This window comes from Aricia agestis, chromosome 11 (assembly GCF_905147365.1).
Source record: "Aricia agestis chromosome 11, ilAriAges1.1, whole genome shotgun sequence".
NCBI lineage: Eukaryota > Metazoa > Arthropoda > Insecta > Lepidoptera > Lycaenidae > Aricia > Aricia agestis.
Genome location: NC_056416.1, coordinates 17,264,180 through 17,289,398, shown reverse-complemented (window position 1 = coordinate 17,289,398; position 25,219 = coordinate 17,264,180). Strand labels below are relative to the sequence as shown.

Here is a 25,219-nt window from a genome sequence, read left to right as displayed (position 1 = left end):
CAGACAGCTCGCTCAGCCGCGCCATACACGGCCGAATCACTCACATACATGTCAATAACATCATTTATTCCTGTCTAATATTGTAACAGATGGATTAATGTTTTTTATTGATTTAGGAGCCAATATCGAGCTGTCAGTGGCGTCAAGACTAGAACTTCTTAATTTTGTAAGACGTAAAAAATATAGTTTTATTAGGAACCAAATGACGCTGGGACCTACGCAGCTGCTCACAGCTTATGTAAATTAGGTTATCTATTATTGTCAGATAATGTTTAAATTAAATAATTTACCTAAAAAGTTGATTGTAGGACCTATAAATAGATAAGTAATTGTGAGTCATATTTGAAGTAACGGTTGTACGAGTAACCCCAATATGTGTAACTGGAGCGATCGATATTCACACTTCAAAGACACAACAATTACTCAAAATTACCGACTACATGAAGCACGTCGTTAAAATGTGATTTACAACCAATTTACAACAGGAAAGTAACTATTAATGATAACATAGATCAGAACAGAATCAGATATTAAAACAAATACATTCGACAACAAGATTTCGTTGATCACCTGTCTACAAATTCCACTTCTATATTAATCAATTATCTAAAAAGTAGACTGTACAATAAATAGACTTGATACAGCATATTATACAAGATAGTATGCTGCATCAAGACGTATTTATATCAGTAGTGATCAGCACATAAGTAAAGCGGCCACTCACCAGCTGTGCATATTGCCAGATGAAGAGCGGCTACCAGTAATATTCTTTGGAGCGACGCCATGTTGCCTTTTGACCTGAAAGATAAAACAATACAGTTAGTTTCAATATCAACATACAACATTTCCCTACGAATGTAAAGTAAATGAGTTTCAGTAGAGTACGTTGTCTCTACGATCAATCATCAATATCTAAGATTTCCCGTGTGTACTGTGTATTGCCTTAATGTGCGAATTAAGCATTATTTATTTATTTATTTAGTGGGGAAGCAATCTTCAAAAGTAGACAATATACACTGTACAGACTGTGTAACAATAGCTAGTATTTACTACAGATAAAACGAGATTTCGACTTTTTAACTTCCAACATGGTAAGTCGTAACCCACAAAACGACGGTTAAGCCGATAAGAAAGCTCGATGTTGTCTAGGAATGCTACATTAATATCGGCTCGTGAGCTAAGCGGACAGCTAGCCGGGTAATTACGCAGGAATGCGGCCGGGGTCCACGCGGGGTCCGCGACCGCGCCGGGCCCGCGCGTGCACTTTTTTACCCCTTTTTGCACTTTTTGGTCCATGCTATAATACGAGCAATCGTTACACCCGCTTACATAGATGAGGTAAACGATGTTTAAAATATGCAGCGCTTTTTTGCTACGTACGTCATTTTCCTCGAATGCCTTAAAATGTTGCGGACTATGGAGCGTTTTTATACGGTTTAGCGCAGCTAAGATTTGTTTTTACTTATTGGGTGTGTAGATGACTAATAGAATATAATTGCCTAAGTTTGAGAATCTATACTATTATTTATTATTTTATTATCTTCTTCTTCTTATATATATAGTCACTCAAAGGTGACTGACTGATTGACATAGTGATCTATCAACGCACAGCCCAAACCACTGAACGGATCGGGCTGAAATTTGGCATGCAGTTAGATGTTATGACTTAGGCATCCGCTAAGAAAGGATTTTTATAAATTCCAACCCCAAGGGGTTCAAATAGGGGATGAATGTTTGTATATAATAATACTTCTTAACGCGAGCGAAGCCGTGGGTAAAAGCTCTTAATATTATAAAGCAGAAGAGTTAGTTAGTTTGTTTGTTTGAACGCGCTAATCTTGGGAACTACTGGTCCGATTTGAAAAATTATTTCAGTGTTAGATCATAGCGCATTTATCGAGGAAGGCGAGCTATATTTTATCACGCTAAGACTAATAAGAGCGAAGAAATAGAGGAAAATGTGGAAAATTAAAATTGCTTATTATCCTAAGAAGGCATGGAGAAGCTTTTGGTCAATGAAACATCTGATGAAAGGGGACCTACCAATATGCCTAAAACGTAAACTCGTGGACATGACGTGTATCTTGCCTATTCTGACCTGCGGTGCCCAGTCCTGGTCTTTGACAGCTTCACAGAAGTCCCGACTCGGAGTTTGCCAACGAGCTATGGAACGCAGCATTCTAGGTATAAAAAGGATTGACTGCGTCTGGAATACCACCCTGCGTTCCCAAACGAAGCTCGTTAACGTAGGCAGAAAGGCAGCTGGCCTTAAGTGGAGCTGGGCAGGGCACGTCTCCCGTATGCACCCGGACAGGTGGGCGCGTCTAGTTTCGGAGTGGCTACCGAATGGTCGGCGTAACAGAGGCCGACCCAAGAAAAGGTGGCGCGACGAACTAGATGCGTTTGATAAAGAGTGGCCAACAACTTCACAGGATCGTGAACTTTGGAAAGAGAGAGGGGAGGCCTTTGCCCAGCAGTGGGACACTGTAGGCTGATAATAATAATAATTAAAAAAAATCCTAAGAAACTATTGGAGCAATTTTCATGTTATTTGGCACACATGAAGAATAGACCACGTGAAGGACATAAGTTTCTTTTTTTGTGGAAAATGTACAGGATCCGTGACATCCCTAAATTACGCGGGCGAAGCCGCGCGGAACATCCTAGTTAGTAAAAAATTATCATGCGTTAAGTTATTGCTTTGTTGTGAAATTTTATTGGTTAACAAAGATTGACTCGAGAGTTGAGATTTTGCCTTCAATTGGCACTGGGAAAGTGCGGTGATCTCAATTGTATTGGCGGACATCAGTCACACTTGCTACTGGGGTCACATGTGCGGTTGTCACCGTCATTGATGTAGAAAGTGGAGCGACATTAAGAGTGACAGTCAATGTGCCCATTATCTGTCCCATATGTGCCCACTGCCCACTGCCCATGTGACATGTCTGTGCCGCCCGCGATTATTGGGCGTAAGACCTGCCTCACACGAAATGATGAGATAATATATCGCTTTAATACTACGACAGTCGGACAGATAAAATTCTACAATATTGGATAAGTAATGGACAAGCTAGAAATGAAAGAAATACTTGGATTTATTTATTGTTTTAGTCAATAACGAAACTCTTAATCAAAATATAGTAAGAAGAAAATTTTCCAATAATATGTAGCGAGAATATTATAGCCCGTGCGGTGTGGTCGAGCCCAGCAACTGGCCAGCAATTGTTTGCGGATGGCCGGCGGTAATTTTCCAATCCCGCCGCTGCCCTCAATTGAATGATCACCGCCGCCTTCCGTGTGAAAGTTCACGCCGCCCGCCCCGCGCCGCCCGCCCTGCGCGATCCGGCACGAGGCCGCCCATGGAGTGTTTGCTCGTTTGTTTGTGCAGACAAATATAATCTACAAGGTTGCTGCAGCAGTTGAAGTGGTGAAAACAAAACAATGGAATTTTTGATGCCTCTTAAATTAGCGCTCGCGACAAATTTGGGGCAACTATTTCAAAGATTTGTCATAATATTAGTTCGGACTCCGGCGACGTTTTGACTTATGTTTTCCTTGATCGTGGCATCACAGGAGAATCGCTAAGATGTAGAATAGAGTAAGTTTAATTTTGAGCGTTAGAAACCGTGGAGAGAATCTAAAGAATAATTTTCATGTCGGTTACACTAAACTTGGCAGCTGGCAAGCAGCAGATTTGATTAAATCACACGTAAGCATAAAACGCAGGCTGCATCAATAGGGAGAAATCACATTAACGACTCGTTAAGTATAAAGTGTTTCGCAAGTCATGCGTTTTCTAAACTGCATCAATATGGTAACGGCTTATGGAAATACGCTCAACAGTCTACTACTTCAAATAATTTACAATACACCATTCTTAGCGCCATTGACAAAAAAAATTAATGTAATACGGGTGTTAATTTCAGTATTGTTATTTACAATCATTTTCTTGTCTTTCTTTTGAATTGTTCTAGTTATCTGTGGTCCTTTTTCTCCTTTTCACCTACTTATTATATCTCGCATACGATGAAACTTCTAAATTAGCGAATACTGCATGATCCACAACTTTATCTCTGAGTTACTATACGATTGAATGGTGATCCTGAAGTTGTTGACATAAAAGACTTGTAACATGTAAAATAACTCCAAGCGAACTCTATATAACTAACAGAATTGTTATCACGAAGTTTGCTTTAAGTTGTCGAGTCAGTAGTTTTGTAGTTGGTGAATAGAAGCTGTAACATCAAGTCGGGTAATGAGTTAGTTCTCCCTCGCTACTCGCTAGTTTATCACTATTGTTGAACTTTCGCCTGATTCCGTCATTTCTAGGCGGACTCAACAGAAAGGATACAAAAACGTGGCCGCTAATTCGTTTTTGTTAATTGATAGATTGTTTCGAGAGTAGGTTAATGCATAATAGAGTCTACTAATGGCAAAAAACATTTCTCTGGCCGGCTAGTTCAAATCTAAATTAAAACAAAGTATGTTATCTTTTTTTTCCTTCTAAGCTCGCCGGTCCATTAAAATAGTTCCATTGCTATGTGGCTAAGACGTGAGTCATCGGTCAATAGTCAACAGTCAATAGTCAATCTCCGTCACGTCCGCCGTGTCAATGTTTGACCAGCGTGTCATCTCGCGCTCGTGTGGAGGTCAGCGGTTCTGTTCGCCGGGTTAGTGGTACAAGTGATACATGTGCTAAAATGGTAAGTGGCATATTCCGTACGAGTGGTACCACTCAATTGAGAGTATGATCTGAAGACGTAACGGTGCAATCTACTTTTATTGCAAAATACATCATTATGTTTTTTTTAATTTCGTTGATACGCTTTAAAAGTGTTATATTACTAGATTTTTGGCACGACTTCATCTATATGATATAGCAATTTTGGAAGTCTTTTGACCTTTTAAGGGGTAGAATTTTCAAAAAACCTTTCCTATTGTTTGCATACATCACAAAGGAACACGAATACATATCTCTAAGATCTACTATCTCTAAGAGCTTGGCCTGGGCCTTAATCTATCAGTCGATCAGGTTTCTCTTGTATATAAATAGACAAAGATCGATTTAGATTCAACCCATCTAGCGATGCGAGAAAAAAGTTAGTCTATAATCGGTTCTACTCGCCAGGCGCCGAGTTTTCTGCGCAAAAAGTGATGCTACAAGATACACTCATTCTTTACTAGTTATTTATAGTTGGATCTCCGCAGCCTCACCGCAAATTATACACCGACACCGCAACCTGCCCGCTTACACTAGATGTACTGAGAGAGATAATTATATCTCTAATCTCGGTTTATTAGATGTAGCATTTGGTTTTTATTCATGCCCAAAGATTTTTGGATTCGTTTCGATCGTAACTATTCTAATTTAACCGTACATTCGTCGGGACTAATAGAACCTCCACTTGAACGTGTAAACCGACGAATAGACAAACATATTTTCGTATTTACAATTTGAGTATAGATAAGAAAACCTTAATTACATACTAGGCTTTATCTCTTCATCTCAGACATCGACGCGATGAGTCACGCGGAGCGGCGCATGTGGACTTTTTGCTGCGTCGTGCGTCGTTTTTTGTTGTGCCGGTCAGTAATGAGATGGTCTAATGTGTTCGACTTCATCAACGTTTATAGCAATTCTAATTGTCAATGCCATTAAGGACTAAGTAGTCTATAGAATAAATAAAAATAGTAATTAGCAGAAAATGCTAGACACGTAAGCTCATAGTTCTAGCAATAGCAATCCTGATTAAAATGACAAATGTTTGTTTAGTAATTACATTTAGAACTCAATTATTCATTTACTATTTAAAAGAAATCTTTCAGACCTGCTTAATAAATATCAATTCTTATTAACTTATATAATGAACTTGCATATTGTTTTATTGAATTAAAACCAATGATAATAATATGCCTATAGGGGCCCCGGCAGACGCGGGTTTCGCGCGCGACCCACATACACACCTGAGCTAATATTACGCAGTCTACTACACATTCTGCAGGAGTTTATTTTTTATTTTTATGAAATACGGGGGCAAACGAGCAAACGGGTCACCTGATGGAAAGCAACTTCCGTCGCCCATGGACACTCGCAGCATCAGAAGAGCTGCAGGTGCGTTGCCGGCCTTTTAAGAGTGAATAGGGTAATAGGGGAGGGTAGGGAAGGGAAGGGAATAGGGAAGGGATTAGGGTAGTGGATTGGGCCTCCGGTAAACTCACTCACTCGGCGAAACACAGCGCAAGCGCTGTTTCACGCCGGTTTTTTGTGAGAACGTGGTATTTTTCTGGTCGAGCCGGCCCATTCGTGCCGAAGCATGGCTCTCCCACGTATAAATGAGTGTCAATAATTATGCGTATTTTGGGCTAAAAGCCACATTAATAAACAAAGGAACATCTCACAGCGCCTATATACGACAGACAAGAGGCTTCGTAGGCTGGGATTCATGGGGATTGTAAAGTACTGATCGATCCGTTCGGAGTTCGGACTGAAGGCAGGTCCAACTGACCAGACTTGTGCACACAGGGAAATGCACAAAGCGAGTCCGGTCAGGTCGGCCTGTAAATTGTAATCAATTCCACCGGGTCGAATGCCCCGCATATGGGCTATATTTTAACTTATATGGTTGGCCTGGAGAACAGGCAAATTTATTGCTTTATTCAGCGTGCTAGCCTAAATAATTGTAGAAACTGCTCATAATCAGAGATGAATGTATATGACGTAAGATCATAGCAGCGTTTCTGTGGAGCGCGCAATTAACATAAAGTAAACAATTTAGTGTGGAGGTATTCACGGCTCTCGACGTGACGGATGAGATTCGTCACGCGCTCCGACACGCGCGTGACAGCACCACGAGCGTCAGACACTGCTGGTCCTCTACAGTAATAATACTCCCCACACCGGTTTCGGTGACGGTAGCCGGTTTCATTGAAACCAGACCAGGTACGCAGGAGTACTTTTATAGTGCCCAAGTGTGTGCGCAGTACACAAGAGCACTCTCTATTCCTTTACTCTCATAACCCAGTGGGACGGAAGACCGACACGACTGGCGAGAGATCAGGCGCAGGATCGACTTTTTACATGCCCATCCGACGCATGGATCATCTTACTTGTCAGACAATCAGGTGATCAGCCTGCATTGTCCTAACCAAACTTGGAAATAACATGTTTCCAACGCGGGATTCGAACCTCCGGAGTCGAGAGCGACACTCTAACCACTAGACCACGGAGGCGTTACCTCTACAGTAGTGTACCTTTCACATCGCAAGTACAAGAGAAAAGGTATTAAGACAACAACTATCGTAACACAATTTTTAAGTTCTCCAGCCCTTCAACTCAAAATCTTGAGTCAGAGTGTCAAGAAATTGACAGATAGAGTCAGGCTACCTTAATCCCTCAACTCTCTCTAATTCATCGCGATAAAATTTGCTGGGGGGGAGGGTAACATTAAGAACTATATTTACCGGGACACCATAACTACGTAGCTCAAGTTTTTACTACCAATAAATTGTATCCAGTTCTATAGAGGGTGTATCACTGTTCGTTTGTTTGCGCTCTAAATTGTCTAGACATTTCGTATGAAGCGTATTACTGGTTGCAATCTTGGTATCCCGTTGAAATAAAGCCCTAAAAGAATTCACTTCCTCTAATTTTCCTTGAGAACTCCCCGTAGGTAATGAAAATAATTACTATATAAGTGATATCAACATGCTCCTAAGCTTAACTTTAAACATCATAACATCTTATCTAAGACGTAAGTGCAGTTTAATGACAGTTTCCTAGTTGTTTAACAGCTTGTAACCTGCTGCCTGCTGCCTGCAGCGCGTTTCCTCAAACTTTATGATTTGACGTCGACGCCAAGTTGCACATAGCATAGACATGAGTTAAATTGGCGATAGACAATGTAGAGTCATGGTGATTGTGATTATTTGATTTTCGCCTACGCTTATTGTTCATAAAAACTGGTAAGTATCCAAGTTATTATTCTTAAAATGATTATTCTGATTACTATTTGTTATAAATTAGAAATTAAAAGGATTTTACATATTTGCATGTTGCGCATGATATTATGTGCGGTCGCGTAATATATTTTAATTGCTGTTTTATCTCCTTATCGTAAAATTGTGTCATTAAATACGATATTATGACGTAGATCATAAATAAATACTGGTTTCGCGCCATTTGCGAAGTGACTCGTAATTTCGACAACGCTTCCACCAGCTGAGGTGTCCGAGTGGTTAAGGAGTTGGACTTGAAATCCAATGGGTTCTACCCGCGCAGGTTCGAATCCTGTCCTCAGCGGCCTTTTTCCACAAAGGCATTCAATTTTGTTCAGTAAATAGAACTGCTATTTTTTATGATTTTTATCATTGTTATTGTATTCATCTTTTTAAGTGCACATTTTACATTGTTTTTGTTGTCCGTGTGGGACTTTTTCTTCTTCGGAACTGAACCAATTATAATTCTGTTTCATCAATTTAAACATTCCTTATAAAATAATTAGTCTCATTAGTGACATTTGATTATTATCATTTAGCATAGCAATTAACCTTTGTCATTAACGAAACTGCCGCACTTTAGACATTAGTCGCCTTACATTTATAACTTGCTTTTGCTTTATTTTCATTGACAGGCATTTTTTAAAGTCAAGCACATTTTTTTAATTATTATAACAAAAAGCTGTTTAAACAGTAGAAAATGGAAAAATTAGATGAATATATGTACTTATTTTATGGCACCCTTTTTTTCTAAACCCGCTAAAACTCTTGATGGGATTATTTCTTCTTTTGAACAACCAGAATTCTATATACTTCCTTTAAGAATTACAAAGATTTGCGAGTTCAGACCGGGACAAAGAGAAGTGCCGCGGCAACGGAGTCCTTCAAAGCTCTTAAGCACAACCGTCCACGAGAGCTTAATGTCATCCGTGGACGATTGTTGCTGAAGAAAGCTTTGCATTGTAAAGTTTAAACGGGTAACTGTAATGTGTTAAACGCAAGTTTCATTTAAACTATTTTTAAATTTTTTATTCATTCTTAAAATTTTTATGTTCAAAGTGTATCAAATTTTTAATCAAAAACCTTTGCTTTGAATAAATCTGATTTTAAATTATCTACTACTGTTAGTGATATGTATTTTGATCCTACAATCTTTACCCGAATCATGAGGGCTTTTTCGATCCCCCGTTTCACTTTCCTTTTTATTTCGAATCGATCTTAATTTGTTATACAATTACGACCCCCGGAGTCCCACCCACTTCAAATTCCTACAAATCAGTGTACAAATACATAATTCATATTATTTACTTTCTATTACGCTGTAATTTACATAACATAACGTAAACGCGACCTTGCGCCGTCCCGTTAACGCGACTAACTGTATCGAATTCCGACAAACGCCCCAAAAAGGATAATGTCCATCCTAGCGTAACGGGATTGTCTAGTGGTTTCGAGCGGAAAAAAATGCGAGAACATTAAATTTTGATCTAGTTTTTAATGACGCACAATCTTGTTTTTATCAAAACACTGAGATTTCATTGCGCATTTTTAATGGTATTTTTATATTACGTATCTTTGCTGACTAATTGGGTTTATTAATATCGATCTATCTTTCACTGATTTCTTAAAAAGATCAGCGGGGCTAAAATAGTCACATTTAGCAATTCCTCTCAATCAATTCAGAAAATGAATTATCAAAACTGTCAAACTGGCAAATGCCAAATCAGTACAAAAATACAGAAATGAATTGCAATAAGAGTTGCATTTTGCGATTTTAGATATCATGATTCTTCAAAGCGACCATTTTAGCCCCGCTGGGGGGTGAGCCAAGATCTTTTCTTTATACATTTTGATCGGCGAATCTAATATAATGAAGCGATAACGATGCTTGATGATGATGAAATGCTTCTTTGTGGATAATTAAAATACGAAACAAACAAAGCCTAAAAGCTACGTTATGTCAGACATTCTGCCGGCGCGTGGCGGCGACCTTCGACCACGACCAAAAAGGAATTTACAATCAACCAAAATTACACGCCACTCGTTCCTACCCCAGGCGGCCACTCGATAATGTGTTTTAATGCGACAGCGTAGAGTCTACAGTAGGACGGTGCGCACAGGATGTGTCATCGGGTAGGAACATCCTTGTCCGAAGATGCGCCTCGGGCTCGTGACTAATATTACTTAATTGATTTAACGTTGTTTTATTAGCTCATTTGACTGGTAAACTTCCTATAGGCACTCACCTATACGGGGTGATTATTTATTCGGTTTCGAGACTTAAAAAAAAAGAATTAATATACTCCTTATGTGAAATATTTATGCAGAAGCAACTTTAGCGAAAAAAAACTAGCAGTACAATCGAAGAAGACATACTATATACCTACTTTTTAGGGTAGCAACATAAGAAATGGTCAGTCACATCAATGACATAGTTTGTACTGGTTGCTTTATCCTTTTGTATATTATTATGTGTACTACTAAAGAATTCCACTGAATTAAAAGTTTAGGGATACCTCTACTGATCCCAGGCGGACGAAAGATCCTCCAGAGTGAGACGCGCAGGGCCACCGGCACATTAGTATGTGCGGCGGTCTGCAGGAAGCTGGGGTTTTCCTCTCCTCAATGCCAGCTGCCGGCCGAAATCATTACAATTATATGCTGATCGCTGCTTATTATTCCACGCCCGTCTGATGACCGCCGATGACGGTAACCGATGAGGCATTACCGGGTAATGGAGCGGTTAAATAGATCATTTGAGTGAGGACATCCTTCTAGTAATTGCATAGTGCGACACCATTACGGGATCAAAGAGATCTGACTCAAAGTCGTCAGCAAAACTCTGTGATAATAATGCAGCCACTTTTTCTGTTATATAATATAGTAGGTCTCAGGAATTGTGGTAAAACTTAGATATTGATAGAGCCTGTCTTATACCAACATCGGAAAAACATAGTAAATACTAAGTTCAACACCAGTGTTGTAGCAACAAATTTTAGGTTTATTTTTGGTTCATCGTTTAATAAAACAGTATTCAATTCAAATTCAATTCAAATCTTTATTTGCTCAAAACATGATAAAAAGATGTCACAAGCTTGCGTTAAACAGTACATGTTTTGCCGTTTTAATGGCATGCAAATATTACAATAAATAGGATCCTCTAAACTCACTAAAGTAACAGCCAAAATATTTAAATATTCATTCGTTTTCAAGCAAATATGTAATTGATATTAATTAACACACAAATAGGTATACATTTAAAATGGAATTGAACATCAAAGGACAATACTTTATCCATTATGATTTAAAATTTATTATTAGTTATCATACAATTTCATTTAAATATTCATTTACTGTGTAAAAATTTTTTTCGATTAGGAATGATTTTAATTTTATCTTAAATTTATTTAAATCGTCAATTTCTATAATTTCATTTGGTAATTTATTGTAAAGTTTCGGCATCATTACATACGTACTTTTGTTAAATTTTGTAGTTTTTGATAGTGGCATTTTTAATTTTCGTTTGTGACGTGTGCTACTGAAATTTTCATATAAATGCATATTACTTTTCTTAAGGAATACTAAAGACTCATATATGTACAAATACGGTAACGTTCATATCTTTAGGTCTTTGAAATAGGACTGATAACTATCTGTTTGTTTTAAGTTGCACATGGATCGTACGCATCTTTTTTGTGCCCTAAACACACGTTCATTATCTGTGGAGTTCCCCCAAAATATCACTCCATACCTTAATATTGTGTCAACATAGGCATTGTACGTGATAAGAAGAGTATCTAGATTTGCCACTTTCGACAACATGTGTAATGCGTATGTATAATAATGTAGTAGTAGCGAATATGTAGTTTTTTTTAGGAAAGAGGGATCTAGAGACTTCCACCAACAAAAGTATAACAGGGATGGGCATTCGCAAGTGACTTAACACGCGAGGTGTAGCAACAAGCAGCGAGCGATGCGGCCGCACAGCACACACCGCAACTCGACACCGACCTGATGGATCCATGTGATAGCGAAATTATTGTGCTGAGGAAATGTAACGCGCAGACAAATTATAGCCCGCATTAACGTGTAATTATTATTGAATAATGCCGGAAACGCGAAGCACAATATAGTAACGTAATTTTATTAATTGAATGTTTACGTCACATTTTAACGAAATCCTCGATGAGACTTTTGGGAACTCCTTTCTTTATTTTAGCAAAGACGGATTATGTCGTAGAGCTTTACTACCTTCGTCGGTTAGTTTCCAGCGGCTACGGATTAACCCTTCATCAAATTAAGCAATTGCCTATAGGGCATCACGTCTGAGGGGGCACCAGAAGAATAAAGGTTCGAAGACCGATTCTAGTTGACATACGGATAGGGCCCACAGGCATGGATTGCTTAGGTCATCAAGTAGTCTTAATCCGTCACTGCCAGCGGCTGGGCCGACACGGGAAGCACGAGATGAACAGTTTCGTGTTAAAATATCTTAACATATGATTGTAAAAACATCTACATTTTGAGCTATCCGCTAATATAATACTATTGAATATGAAGATATACATGAAATTATTGCCGTTCTCACGTTTGGCTGGAGACATCAACCACAAGTTTGGGTGAATCGGTCTCAGATTCTCGACCCGTGCAAGGCACGACTGGGCACCATTTCTTTGCTATCGATTTCCTGGGATTGCGACAGTACTGCGACTGTGTCTTAACAGTTAATTGGCAGAGTTCTATTTGTTATTGTTTATCAACATTATTAATTATCTATTGTCTGTCGATTTGAACATCCTGGGATCTCAATTAATCTCCAGTATTGTTATTATTTCTGAAGTATTAAGACTAGTAAGTTTCTTTTATTTGTAGGTCTGTCTCGATTTTAACACCTCCGCCGTCTGCACGGTCTTTTTGATCCTGACGTGGGCGTGGGGTGGAATAAAGTTTGGATTTCCTGCGAGTTCTGCACGAGGAAAATGAAAGATATAGAATAATGTTTAATATTATTGAGTAATTGGAATAAAAACGGTCATAATATCGGGTTATGCCGACAAGAGGTTAGCATAACTGATACGCGGAAAACTTATTTCAGAGTACCTCGGCGCGGAGAATGTGTGCCAAAATGACTCAGCGCTCATAACATAACGGGCTCTTCCGGCACTAGATAGACGTCTAGATTTTTAACTACGTGTAGTACTAAATTGGATGAAAACTGTAAATTGTTGCCAAACTTCTTTGAAACGGCTAGACCGATTTTGTTGAAATTTTATTTGCGTATAGACTATAGACTACAGAGTAGCTATGAATCGATCCACTTTTATTTGTCATACTCCAAATAACGTTAAAGCGGTCCAAAAAGAGCACAATCCTAAATCACGCTATGGAAGTTATCTCAAAGTTACACACATGAAAATATGACAATAATTATACACGCCATCGTCTGATGACAACTTTTCGTTTGGTCGGAAGATCATATTTTGAGACCTTCAAGCCTAATATTATAAAACAGCGTTTGCCTGATCATCTAGTATAATATTTATAGTTTAGTTAATAAATTCTTTTGGGCATGTCCTGTGCCCTAATATCGAATGAAATATGCCGGTCAGCTCCGTCAATAAAAACGTGTTTGTTTACATTTTCCTCGACCTGCGACATTGGCCCCAAGGCAGCCCCAAGGAGATTCGGATGTGTTCGTTGACCTCACTCCGGCCCTACGGTCTTCGTGAAAATGGGACGATCACGCGCAAAATAGAACATCTTAAATATAGATTAGCATTTTTTAAATTAGGTTTTAGTAGTTATAGAATCTCACCTAAGTCTTAATTAATATCTACACTGCTCAGTGACATAGACTATGCGCAAATGATAACATCCATGCTTTAATTTGAGCAAAACACTCAGTAAAGTTTCTATTACTTCTGGGATTACACTGTTACCGCCAGGCGCCAGCAGACTTTGTGCAGTGCGGCCATGCTTTTAATTTTTTAAGGTATTTTATACATCGGCCGTCTGCAAATTTTTCCATATTAAATAGTTAGTGTCTGACGCTGACGCCGCCTACCTGCCCCGCGCCCCGGTGCCGCCAACAAAACCGTCACTCTCGCTCACGTTGACGTCGGGCGCGCGCCGAACACGTGAAGAAAGAAAACGACCACGTGACGACAGCCCATTGTTCCTCGATTTCTACAGCCCGTAGCAGGTGACACTATTAACTATTCATTTTAAAAGTATTATGACCACTTACTAAGAACTTCCTTTATCTTTAATATTTTCCAAGCACTTAGTGCTAGACGCAAGATTATATTTTAAATTTCTGGATACAGAAGAAACCAAAAATTCAGCACCCTGTCCAACAACACAGTCTTAGAGTATTTGAAGAGGCATGATTTGAAATTTCTAATACTTCAAGGCGCTGATAGAAGTATTCATATGCGCGACACTCGTGACGACGCACCGCAGATTGTATATTCCGGCGGCGCTGGCGAGGAAAGTGCGCCATGTCTGTCCGTCTGTCACTATTATGTCCGGAGCCTCGCATGCATGGATTAAAACCAGACGCGGCAATCATCATTAGGGAGATCGCAGACGACAGACTTTTTGTGCGATCGAGTCTGCGGCGCCCATACAGTCGGCATACCGCGGCCATCCCCATTAGATTACAACCAGCCTATAAGAATCATTGAACGAAAGGAAATATATATGAGTGGCGAGGAACGGATGGACACAATGTATTGTCTAGCAGACAATAGCGCCTGATAAGCATGCGGGCAGTCGACTGCAGCTCCCGGCGCCTGGCGCCAGGCGCATGGCGTCTTGCACATAGCACAATTACTTGCTTTCACCGTCACTACAAAACGATCATACTTCTTAAAAAAACGTGAGAAATGTATTATTAAATTGTACAAAACATATTCAAAAGAAATAGGAGTAAGTATGATTTAAATACAATTTTGCAAGCGATTAATAATGTCAAACAATTGTTAAGATAAGGTGCTCCCAAAGCCGGCTCTTAGACTCTAACAATGGCTATAGTGAGCCTAATAATCTAATAATCTCTCGCTAATTTTTTTACATTAGCGAGAGAAGTCAATATAACGATAAGTACCTTTATTAGGACAATAAGTGTAAGGTAAATGGATTATACTATAGATTTAAACTTGCAGCTCTATAATAGAGTTGCAAGTAATAATAGGAGCTGACCCACCATAATAATATATCGTTTCGTATCGCCTGTGATATCGCGGTCTAGATCTACCTTTCCGATACGTAACTTAATAAAAACTCATTTATTCCTTTCAGATCTAATTACCTTATTACCTAATTAACGTACCGTTACCAATATTAATAATTGTGATGCATTTTCTAGCTATATATTATAAGACTCTATCTGAATTGTATTAATGTTTTCGGTCCTAGATAATTTGTTTACTGAAAGTCCTGTCCTGTCTTAGTTCAAACTATAGTTAAAAAATAAATATGTATTACTAAAGCGTTTAGCAACTGTGATATCTGCGTCTGGAAACCCTACAGCAGAGTCACTATCGTTCGATTAACGAGTGAAATAGCTTCATTTAGATTTTAATTTGAGATAATAATAGTTTCGTAGCGATCCGTTCTCAGCAGCCTTCTGAAATTATAATCGATATTAGCGGTTGGATTAACTTCAAAACTTGCTGAGGCTGGCAGAGTAACAAAACGTATTTATTTTTGTTACCTCCAAACCCTAACACCGACACTTCTGTGACAGAGACAAAGGTCTAAGGTTTATACAGAATTATAAGACAGTATAGAACTTGTGTAACGGCTGCTAGAATCAGTTCTACTAAATTAACCAGTTTGGAGCGAGGTGCAGCAAAAAATGTAACAATCTGATAATGATTCATCTGTGAATTAATAATTGCTGTTATGTTTCCGACATATTAATATAAAGAAAAAATATTCTACCTCTATAATAATTTAAATTTATACTATAAGTATTTTTATAATTGGCCAAGTACGAGTTGGTTGTACCGTTATAGAGAAAAAAATGTGTTTTTTGTATGGGAGCCCGCCTTAATTATTTATTTTATTTGAACATTATTATTCATTATTAAAATACACATATTATTATATTAAAGGCCTTTGTAAAAATTTCAAGTGCCTATACCTCTTATCATTATTGATTACGACCAAAAAAGGCCAAAAAAATCACGTTTGTTGTATGGGAGCCCCCATTAAATATTAATATTATTTTGTTTTTATTTGTTGTTATAGCGGCAACAGATATATACAATCTGTATAAATTTCAGAAGTCTAGCTATAGCGGTTCTTGAGATACAGCCTGGCGACAAACAGATAGACAGACAGACAGACAGATGGACGGACAGACGGACAGTCGGACAGACAACGAAGTCTTAGTAATAGGGTCCCGTTTTTACCCTTTGGGTACGAAACCCTAAAAAGGAACTAATTGTTTATTTCCATCAAATAGATAATAGCTAAGCTTCTCAAACAAATTTTACTAGGTGCAGAATAAACAGATATAATCATATGTTAAGAGTAGATAACAACCGCAAACGCCATTACGAGCGAAGACGTACCGTCGCCACTGCCAGTGACAACCCTTTAACTTCTATTTACGGGGACGAAGTCGCGGGCAACAGCTGTATTAACATAAATTAGGAACAAATCAATAACAATAAAGTTGAATAGGATTCTGTGAGTCCAGTGGCGGATTTATAGGCTGGAGACTAGGGCGGCAAATTTAGCCCCATTTTTTTAAATCTTACAGAAATAAAAAAACCCATCAAAAACATTTCTTGTAAAATATTGCCGAGACGACCACATATTAGGTTTACGGTTTAACCTGTGAAAAAGATATGTGATCTCATGTAGAGCCAAGTTTCTGAATCTACACGGCCTAACTCTACTGACTCTAACTTAAACAAATTCTACATACCAGTGAAACCTTGTGTGGTCGTCTCAGCAAAAATTTTCAAAAAATGGTTTTGGTGGGATACGATTGTGAACTAAACTAACGTATTGAATATATATAATAGAATAGGGGCAGCAAAAAATTGAATAGCCTACAGGCGGCAAATTTGTAAATCCGCCACTGTGTGAGTCACTCTACAACGAGTATTATAACGATGTTGCAACGTTCACACCTCTGTGAATCTTTCTCACGACAACTAACTTCAATACGCTAAATTATAGCCAATGGTTATAAAATGACTACAACAATTCCAAGATGGCGCCTAATGTTTATCGGAGCGAGGATAATTGGCATCATAAGTTAGCATAATGATACTAGTCGTTGATCCACGACTTGTACTATCAGAGAAGTCGATTCATAGGCAAATGGTGGACCTACGTAATTTGGTTGTACTAGGTCAAACCCAGCCGACAAATCGCGACTAACATTGATTTGACATAACCCGACCAAATGACCTTGATCCGTCATCAATTTCTTTGGTGGTACTACGAAGTACACTAAGAGTGGTTTATGAAAAACTTATTCGACTTGCAGTTAATGGTGATAATTTTAAAATACTAGATTTTATAATAATTGGCAAGTTCGCTATCACAGAAGTGCATTTTGGATTATTCTGTTTAATTTAAGTATAGGACCTTTATAAGAATACATGTCGGTTTTGGATTATATTTGAATGGAGTTATTAAAATTGATAGATTAATTATTTTTCTTGAATATTACATTAAGCAAGGAGTCATTGCGCTAAAGAGGAAATCCTATTAAAATCACACATTTAGTTAGCTCTATTTCTTTTCCCATCAAAATATGATCGGTACTTTCGGGTCCCATGTTTGATAGACGTGAACAAAGATCGAAAGGAAACCAGACAATGTATGTAGAGTCAGCCCGGCAACAGCAGACGTATTCTGGGGACGTACAGACAATTACTTACGCAAGAGCACACCGAAACTTGGTATGCCGACGTTATACAGGCTGTTGCATAAGGCGGACCTAGCGCACAATATTACCGGACTGATATCAATATTACTATGATTTCGCTATTTCCACGAAGAAAACCTTCTAATCTGGTGGTTACTTAGTTATTGACAAATTACAAAGTATCACACACACACCACTACAGTATGAAACACTTTTCCAAAATTGGTTAAAAACTATATGCTTTCAGAGTAGTTCCTAAGAGTTAGGGAGTTAGTTCCTAAGTTCAGAAACTACCTTATTATCAAAAAGATGGGAAAATTGTTATTATTTGTAAATAAACAATAACAAAAATTATAAAATTTAAATTTATATCTAATTCATTCGATTCACGCAAACAATAACAAATAAATAGTTTTAATACCTCTATATTGTCAACCATATCCAATAAGCTGACATCAGATGATTTTGTCATCGGAGAAAATGATTCATTTTTCTTTTATTTTAATCCATTCGATACTGATTTATTTTGTGTTCAGGCTCGGAGTAGAAGATGCCAGACTAAAGAGAAAATTAATGAACTATCTGATATGAGCTTAAGCAATAATTTCAACAAAGACAAGTTGCAAAAGGCCGGCGGGCACGGGACATGTAATTTTGTAATTGAAACCGGCGCTCTACAGGAGGTAGAGGATGCGAGGAGTAATGCACCTCTACTAATGTTTAATGGACGGTGAGCCTCTTAGCTAAAGTATAACCACTCAACTGTTGGTTTGCCTGGAGTAACTACTGATGATCCTTATATTGTTGGCAATAAAGGTAGTTTTAGAGGTAAAATAAGTCTGAACAGTGTACAGTTGGCACACGGCCATATTGCTGCAGGACAATTATGAACTTGTCGAGAAGGATGCATGTAGTTCCATCTGATGGAGTAATGAATTTAATACTGGAGGTTAGTAAATTATTTAGTTTGAGTTTGAATTCAATTTTTTGAGGGCTAAGTTAATATGAGGAGCAAAATATACTTGCGTTGAATCAAAAAAGAAGAATCCTGTAAATAAATAGCATGTATTTTATGAAAAAATAATGGCAATTCACAAATCATTTTGATTTCAATTAATCTTAAATCTATGATCTATGACAAACCACGCAAACGTTTATATAGCCCGGTCTAGCAGAACATCGGGTGATGAGGCGCCCGCGCTGAGGTCATTACTACAATTAAGATTCCCCGCGGCGGCGCAGCCTTCGCGAGTCCCGGCTGATTGCTATTCCGAGAGCCGGCAACTATCTGCCACCAGCACTGATGCATACATTACCGCCGATGCTTATCTATAGCGAGTAGATACAGTCTTACCACTACAAAAAATATCTGCCTCGTAATATGCTACATAATACTCGCATGAAACCCCAATTATTGTATAGAATTATTCGGATATTTATCGAGGTGACGAGAGAGACGAATTGAATATGCCCTGTGAAGCTCACGAAAATTGTGACTCGCAAACAAATCTGAAAGGCAATCGAGAGACTCGATCAACCCGAACATTGTCTGTGAACGGTTTTGACTCCGCGCCAAAACCATCAAGCGTTATTCTAACGCCAAATAAGAGTACAGCTAGAATGTAATACCTAAATGTTAGAGTAAAAATGAACATTTTAACGTTAAAAATGTTTATTTACTTAAATAAACATTCAGCTAAGAGTGCTAGAATATAAAAAAGTAGAAGAAAAACTCCCTACCGGCCTCAGATAAATTATAACCATTTAGTAGTAAAGACACAAACGTAAAAAGAGGACACAACAATCAGCATTTTGCTAATTGTACTAACCATATTTTATTTATTAAAATATAACCATTTAGTAGTAAAGACACAAACGTAAAAAGAGGACACAACAATCAGCACTTTGCTAACTGTACTGACCATATATTTTAAATAAGACACGTTGTATACATTTTTTTGTAAGGACGTAATATTTTACAATGTTTAAAACCAAAATTTTGAATCTAACATTATCACAATAATCAATGAACATAATTTTAAGAAAGAAATAAAAGTCTAATTCACTTGTAAAACTTGAGTTCAAATTGACTCTTTTAACTTTAAAAATTCAGCAAAAGCTTTTGGTGAATAAATCAAAGTTAAGCATGTCGCAAAGTAACATCGAAAACTTTGTCCTCAAAATTAAATAATGTCAAAATGTTAAAACTTCGGAGAGTGTCAAAGTTTAAAACGGCATTGCTGCACACTTTGTTGTGACTCACTTCTGCAGAAACAATTTTATCTCGGGTTTTGCAACGGAATTTTAAACTTCCAACTGGGAAATTTAGCACACTCATTATAAATTCCGCGCTCTAGGTTTTTACGCCCATGGTTTTTAAAACACTCATAAAACAATATTAAAGGATTCCTACAATCATAACTACTCCTAGCTTCTCCTAATTTTCAAAAATTGTATAGATATTGTCGGTGTCTCCTATAACTTTATCTTAAATCTGACAAAACGCTGCATCAGGGTCGTCGTCATTATGCACTTATTTGGAAGATCTATTAATGTGCGAAGCATCGCGATGTTTTTTACAATGGATTAACAGTTTCGGAAGGTCAAGATCCAAGGCGAGCGCTTTATCGTCGCCTCAGCACTGCCGACGGCCGACGGCGTGCCCAATCACCGTGACCGACCCCTATCGATAGTGATTGAATGAGTGGAGTTTACGAGTGATTCAGATGTCAACCGACATGTAAATGACTCAACGGCTCTCGCGCTCCGACAAGAAACAAGGACAGGACGATCCGGAAGCATTAATGCAATATTTAGGACTCACAAGGTTTTAAACTTCTTTAAATTGTGTAAGGTTGACAGATCCTTGTAAATTCGCTTCAGTGTTTTCTGGTCAATTAAACAATTTTGATTCTAAAAATTCGGCTGCAACGAAGCTGCTCTAGTTGTATAATAAATTAAAACTGGATTATGCGTTAGATTAATTTGGGTCAGTTATATCACTGCCGATACCGAATATACACTTAATGGTCTTATTAATATTCTGCGGGCTCGCACTAGCATCGCCAGCGTCTCGAATACCTTTTGGGTAAACATAATGTGCAGACAAGTCATCCGAAACGTTTCAACAATTGGCAGGTATCATAACAAGGGAAAGGAATTCAAAACACGACTTACCGGCTCATGTGTTCGTCGGCGTGCGGCGTGCGATGTCACAGTACTATCACTACCGGAGCGCGTCTAGGGCGCCATAGCGTGCGGTCGCGGCGGAGGCTGACGCGCGAGTGCGGCGGCGCGGCGGCGGCGACGGCGGGGCGGGGCACAGGTCGCATCAGCCGCGCGGCCCGCGGGTCATCGACTCACACCTAATTTCTAATTAGCGACTGCACTTTTGCTAAAGGATGCATCGATAGCTGAATATGGCTGTGTATTTGCATGCCGATTGGTTTCCACTTTATTCATTGATTGTACTTTAATCGTCTTAAATCTGTTTTGGTAGAGTCAAGTTGCTCGTTGGATATAGTAGAATTAAAAGGTTCTTGTGATTTAAACTTTACTCAGGAGCAGGACTTATAAAAACTTATCTTTGATTTTATATGATTTGTATTTGGTTAGTTACAAAAAATAATAAGTTATTAAAATAATTATTATTGTTATCTGTTGCATATTTTTAAAGTTTTTGGATCTTAGACTTTTTACCCCCAAAACACCTGAACTTCAAAGTAAGTTAAAAAAGTTTTAACAACAACTTTTACAAAGAAACTCTACGTATAGTTGTACAGGGCTCTTTTCTGGCGCCCTTTTGTTTTATGTCTCTCATATTTCAAGAATATCGATTTCTGTCTTTATTCACAACAAAGAAGGCCTCGACAGCAAATACAAAAGGTTTCTTATCTCTATATTTTCCTAAGCAGTCATAGTATTCTCATAGGGATATGAGAGATAAAAGGGAAATATGATGTTGACCACAAACAGGAAAACTGCTATGATACGAGTATGTGTCACTGCCAATGTCGCAGGTGTAACAGGAGCCGTGTGGACACGTGTGGTGGCGTGCGGTGGTGTGTGGTCGCGTGCTGTGGGGTGGGGAGGGGTGTGGGATCGGTTACATGAAACGACGCCTCTGATGGTAGAGACTATCTGGTTACTCTCGCAAAGTAATATGAAACCACGCTTTAGATAACCGCTAACGATTCTGTAGAATTGATAGGCGAAATAATTATTCTCGAGACGTTGAGGATGTATTCGTATTTCGTACTGTCTCGTGGTCCATATGAAAAATAATTATTGTTGACTCGGACGCACAACGTTATTGTAAAAGAAGTTTTGTCCCTGTTCAAAATGAAAAAAGTCACTTGACAGACAATGGCAACATATTTTGCTACTTTAATGTATGTATACAGTACGTGTTAATATTTTAAAGTTGTAGCAAAATTGATAAGCCACGACTTTTTATGAAGATTCCAGGTGGAGCTGAGTATCAGCGATAGTTAGCACGGAATTTTCAGAACTACATCAATAACAGAAGTCAGAACGATATACAAACATTCCTTCGTCATAACGCGGTTTACATAAGTATTGCTGATATCTGTGTACGGTAATGAAAAACAAATGTTTAGCTGTTGCATGGACTTTATAATTTATTCGTACTATAACGATATAGAGTCTTCTTGAATATAATTCTTTATGATAGTAGTATCATAATTAAATTTTATGTTTAGCTGTAATTGCATTGTCTTTATAACTTATTCGCATAGCTGCTTTCATGCTATAATGCGGGAATCGTTGTTACGCGATATTATTCACTATTAGCTGCAGCGCAAAGCACAATGCTCGGTGGCACGATTCATGGAATCATTATATCACGATTGGAGGATAGCGGGATGTGTAGGCGGCTAGCGTGCTTTGATATTTCTGACAGCAGGCTCTTAATATTTAGCTGTTAAATTGTCTTCAAATTCGTTCGTGTCAAAAAGACGTTATGTGATATGTCTGCTTACACGCTTATTTTTGGGAGGCATAAACCCGACGAACTTGAGAAGTACGTCTGCAAGCTAAATGTTCAATTTCCTCAGGTATTCAATAATATTATTGTGGAAACGCGCGTGGCGGTCGGCGCGGTCGGCGCGGTCGCGTGCTGAGGCCGGGACGTAACGCAACTGACGAAACACACACTTCGCCTTGTAAAACGAAATTCACACGCATTTCTGCACCAGCATCATTTTTCTGGTGGTTACAGTAGGATAAGCAGGATAAGCAGGAACAAATGAAAGCTGTGGATTCATCAGCACTTTCATACAGTTCTTTGTCGAATAAGTATAGTAGAGTATTAGACCTCTGTTGCTTTTGCTAAGTCTACTGTAAGTAATTGTTGAGAGTCGATATCATGTAAAAAAAATTAATTTATTAGATAATCGAACTAGGCATGTATAGAATATTCGCAATATAATCTTTTCCGCTATAGTAGGTTCGCAATGTTTCGTACTTATGGCGAAATTACTTCTTGTAATAATTTTGGTTAGCTTTTGTGTTACAAACTAAGACATTTTCACCGTTGTTTTACTACAATTTAAACGCGAATATACTATTAAAAAAATTTATAACAAAACCAGCTCTATTATACTGGTATAAAAATATCATTTTTGACGATCCCCGTGGCGTCTCCGGGCGTGAAGGCTGAAGTTAAATTTAGGTGAAGATCTGAAATTATAACGTTCGGCTGGACGCGACCCGGGCAATAGCACGCCCCGGCACACTTCACGCTCCTGCGGCCCCACAGGCTCACACCCTCTCAGAGTGCATGGAGATCACATATCTTTGAATATAGACACCCCACATACTCAAAACTTAGAAGTTATACGTGGGAGAGCCATGCTTCGGCACGAATGGGCCGGCTCGACAGGATAAATACCACGTTCTCACAGAAAACCGGCGTGAAACAGCGCTTGCGCTGTGTTTCGCCGAGTGAGTGAGTTTACCGGATGCCCAATCCCCTAACCCCTACCCTATTCCCTTCCCTACCCTCAACTATTCCCTTCCCTTCCCTTCCCCACCCTCCCCTATTATCCTATTCCCTCGTAAAAGGTCGGCAACGCACTTGCAGCTCTTCTGATGCTGCGAGTGTCCATGGGCGACGGAAGTTGCTTTCCATCAGGTGACCCGTTTGCTCGTTTGCCACCTTATTTCATAAAAAAAAAGATCCCATTTAAAACTTCGCAGTTAAAAATGGAGTACAAGCGTTTCCTTGTCAGAAATTTCTGGAATATAAAATGAGTTGCTTCGGACAGTTTTATAAGTCACAAATACGTTGTTGTCTACACCACCAATAATCGTCCTCTCACACCAGTTTGGTGGTTGGTTAAAGTTAACTATTGTTTATTGTCATGTTTTTTCTTTCATAAAATATTAAGACTAAGCCCATACTATAATATAGGCGGTTCGACCCTCACAGTGAATTTAACGATTTCCCTGTATAATATGGTGCGTCGATGGACGATAAAATATAAGATATAATATTTATCACGAGGCGTTGACACTTCACGGGGCGTCACGTAAATGTCACGTTAAAATAGACGTAACGTGTTGATCGATCTGTCGACGGATCGTCAGTTAGCGCCTAGCGGTACTATCGGCCAAGTAAAAGATGGTATATATTAATAACTAATTTGCTAATGGATCTAGTCTGTAATATCCGTGATGATTACCATCGTCCCTCGTGGAATAAGTCAATTGTGCAATGTAGATGCTATGTTTTCATTACAGCTGCGTATTAAGGGCCTGTTTCACCACTTCCTGATAAGTGACGAATAGGCTCTCTACCAATTAATTTGACAGATCAAGTTCCATACTTGATCTGTTAATCAATGTCAATCTGTCAAAAAAATTGTGAATAGCTTCTTCGGCACTTTATCAGAAAGTGGTGAAACAGACCCTCTACCTCTTATCTCCATTTTGAATATAATAACAGATACCTAACTATTTTTAAAATGCCGGGAGAAGTCGTGGTTGACACTGAAAATAATACTACTAGTTGTTGCCCATAAATTCGAACATTTTCCACCAATGAAAACTTACCTAGTTCCTACATATTTTAGGACTTATTTCTTAAACTATGAATCTATTTACAGATTTTTTTATCATTTCAGTGGTTTTTAAAATTGTAGAAGCCGCTGACGATAGTATGAATTCTTAAAATAAATCGTATGACGAAGCTGTTATGCAACATCAATAATGAAGACGTGAGTGAAAAAACCAGGTAAGTAAGAGTTAAAAAATCGCCGTTTTTTTATAAATGGAGCCGGAAAAATTATTTGAAATAAAAAAAACTGT

At 38.5% G+C, this 25,219-nt stretch overlaps 1 protein-coding gene and 1 non-coding gene across 2 annotated transcripts in view; one reads left to right on the top strand and one right to left on the bottom strand.

Moving 5' to 3' along the window:
• LOC121731637 (putative GPI-anchored protein pfl2) overlaps positions 1-21,179 on the bottom strand; it is a 39,351-nt gene extending 18,172 nt beyond the window's left edge. The window contains exons 1-2 of the mRNA XM_042121182.1: positions 21,068-21,179; positions 725-798 (exon numbers count right to left, since the gene is read on the bottom strand). Of these exons, the coding sequence (XP_041977116.1) occupies positions 725-798; positions 21,068-21,075 (82 nt within the window). The 5' untranslated portion in view covers positions 21,076-21,179. The remainder of the gene's footprint in view (positions 1-724; positions 799-21,067) is intronic.
• On the top strand, positions 8,218-8,299 carry Trnas-uga. Its single transcript has one exon. It is a non-coding gene; the product is annotated as a tRNA-Ser (tRNA).
• Positions 21,180-25,219: the final 4,040 nt, after the last annotated feature.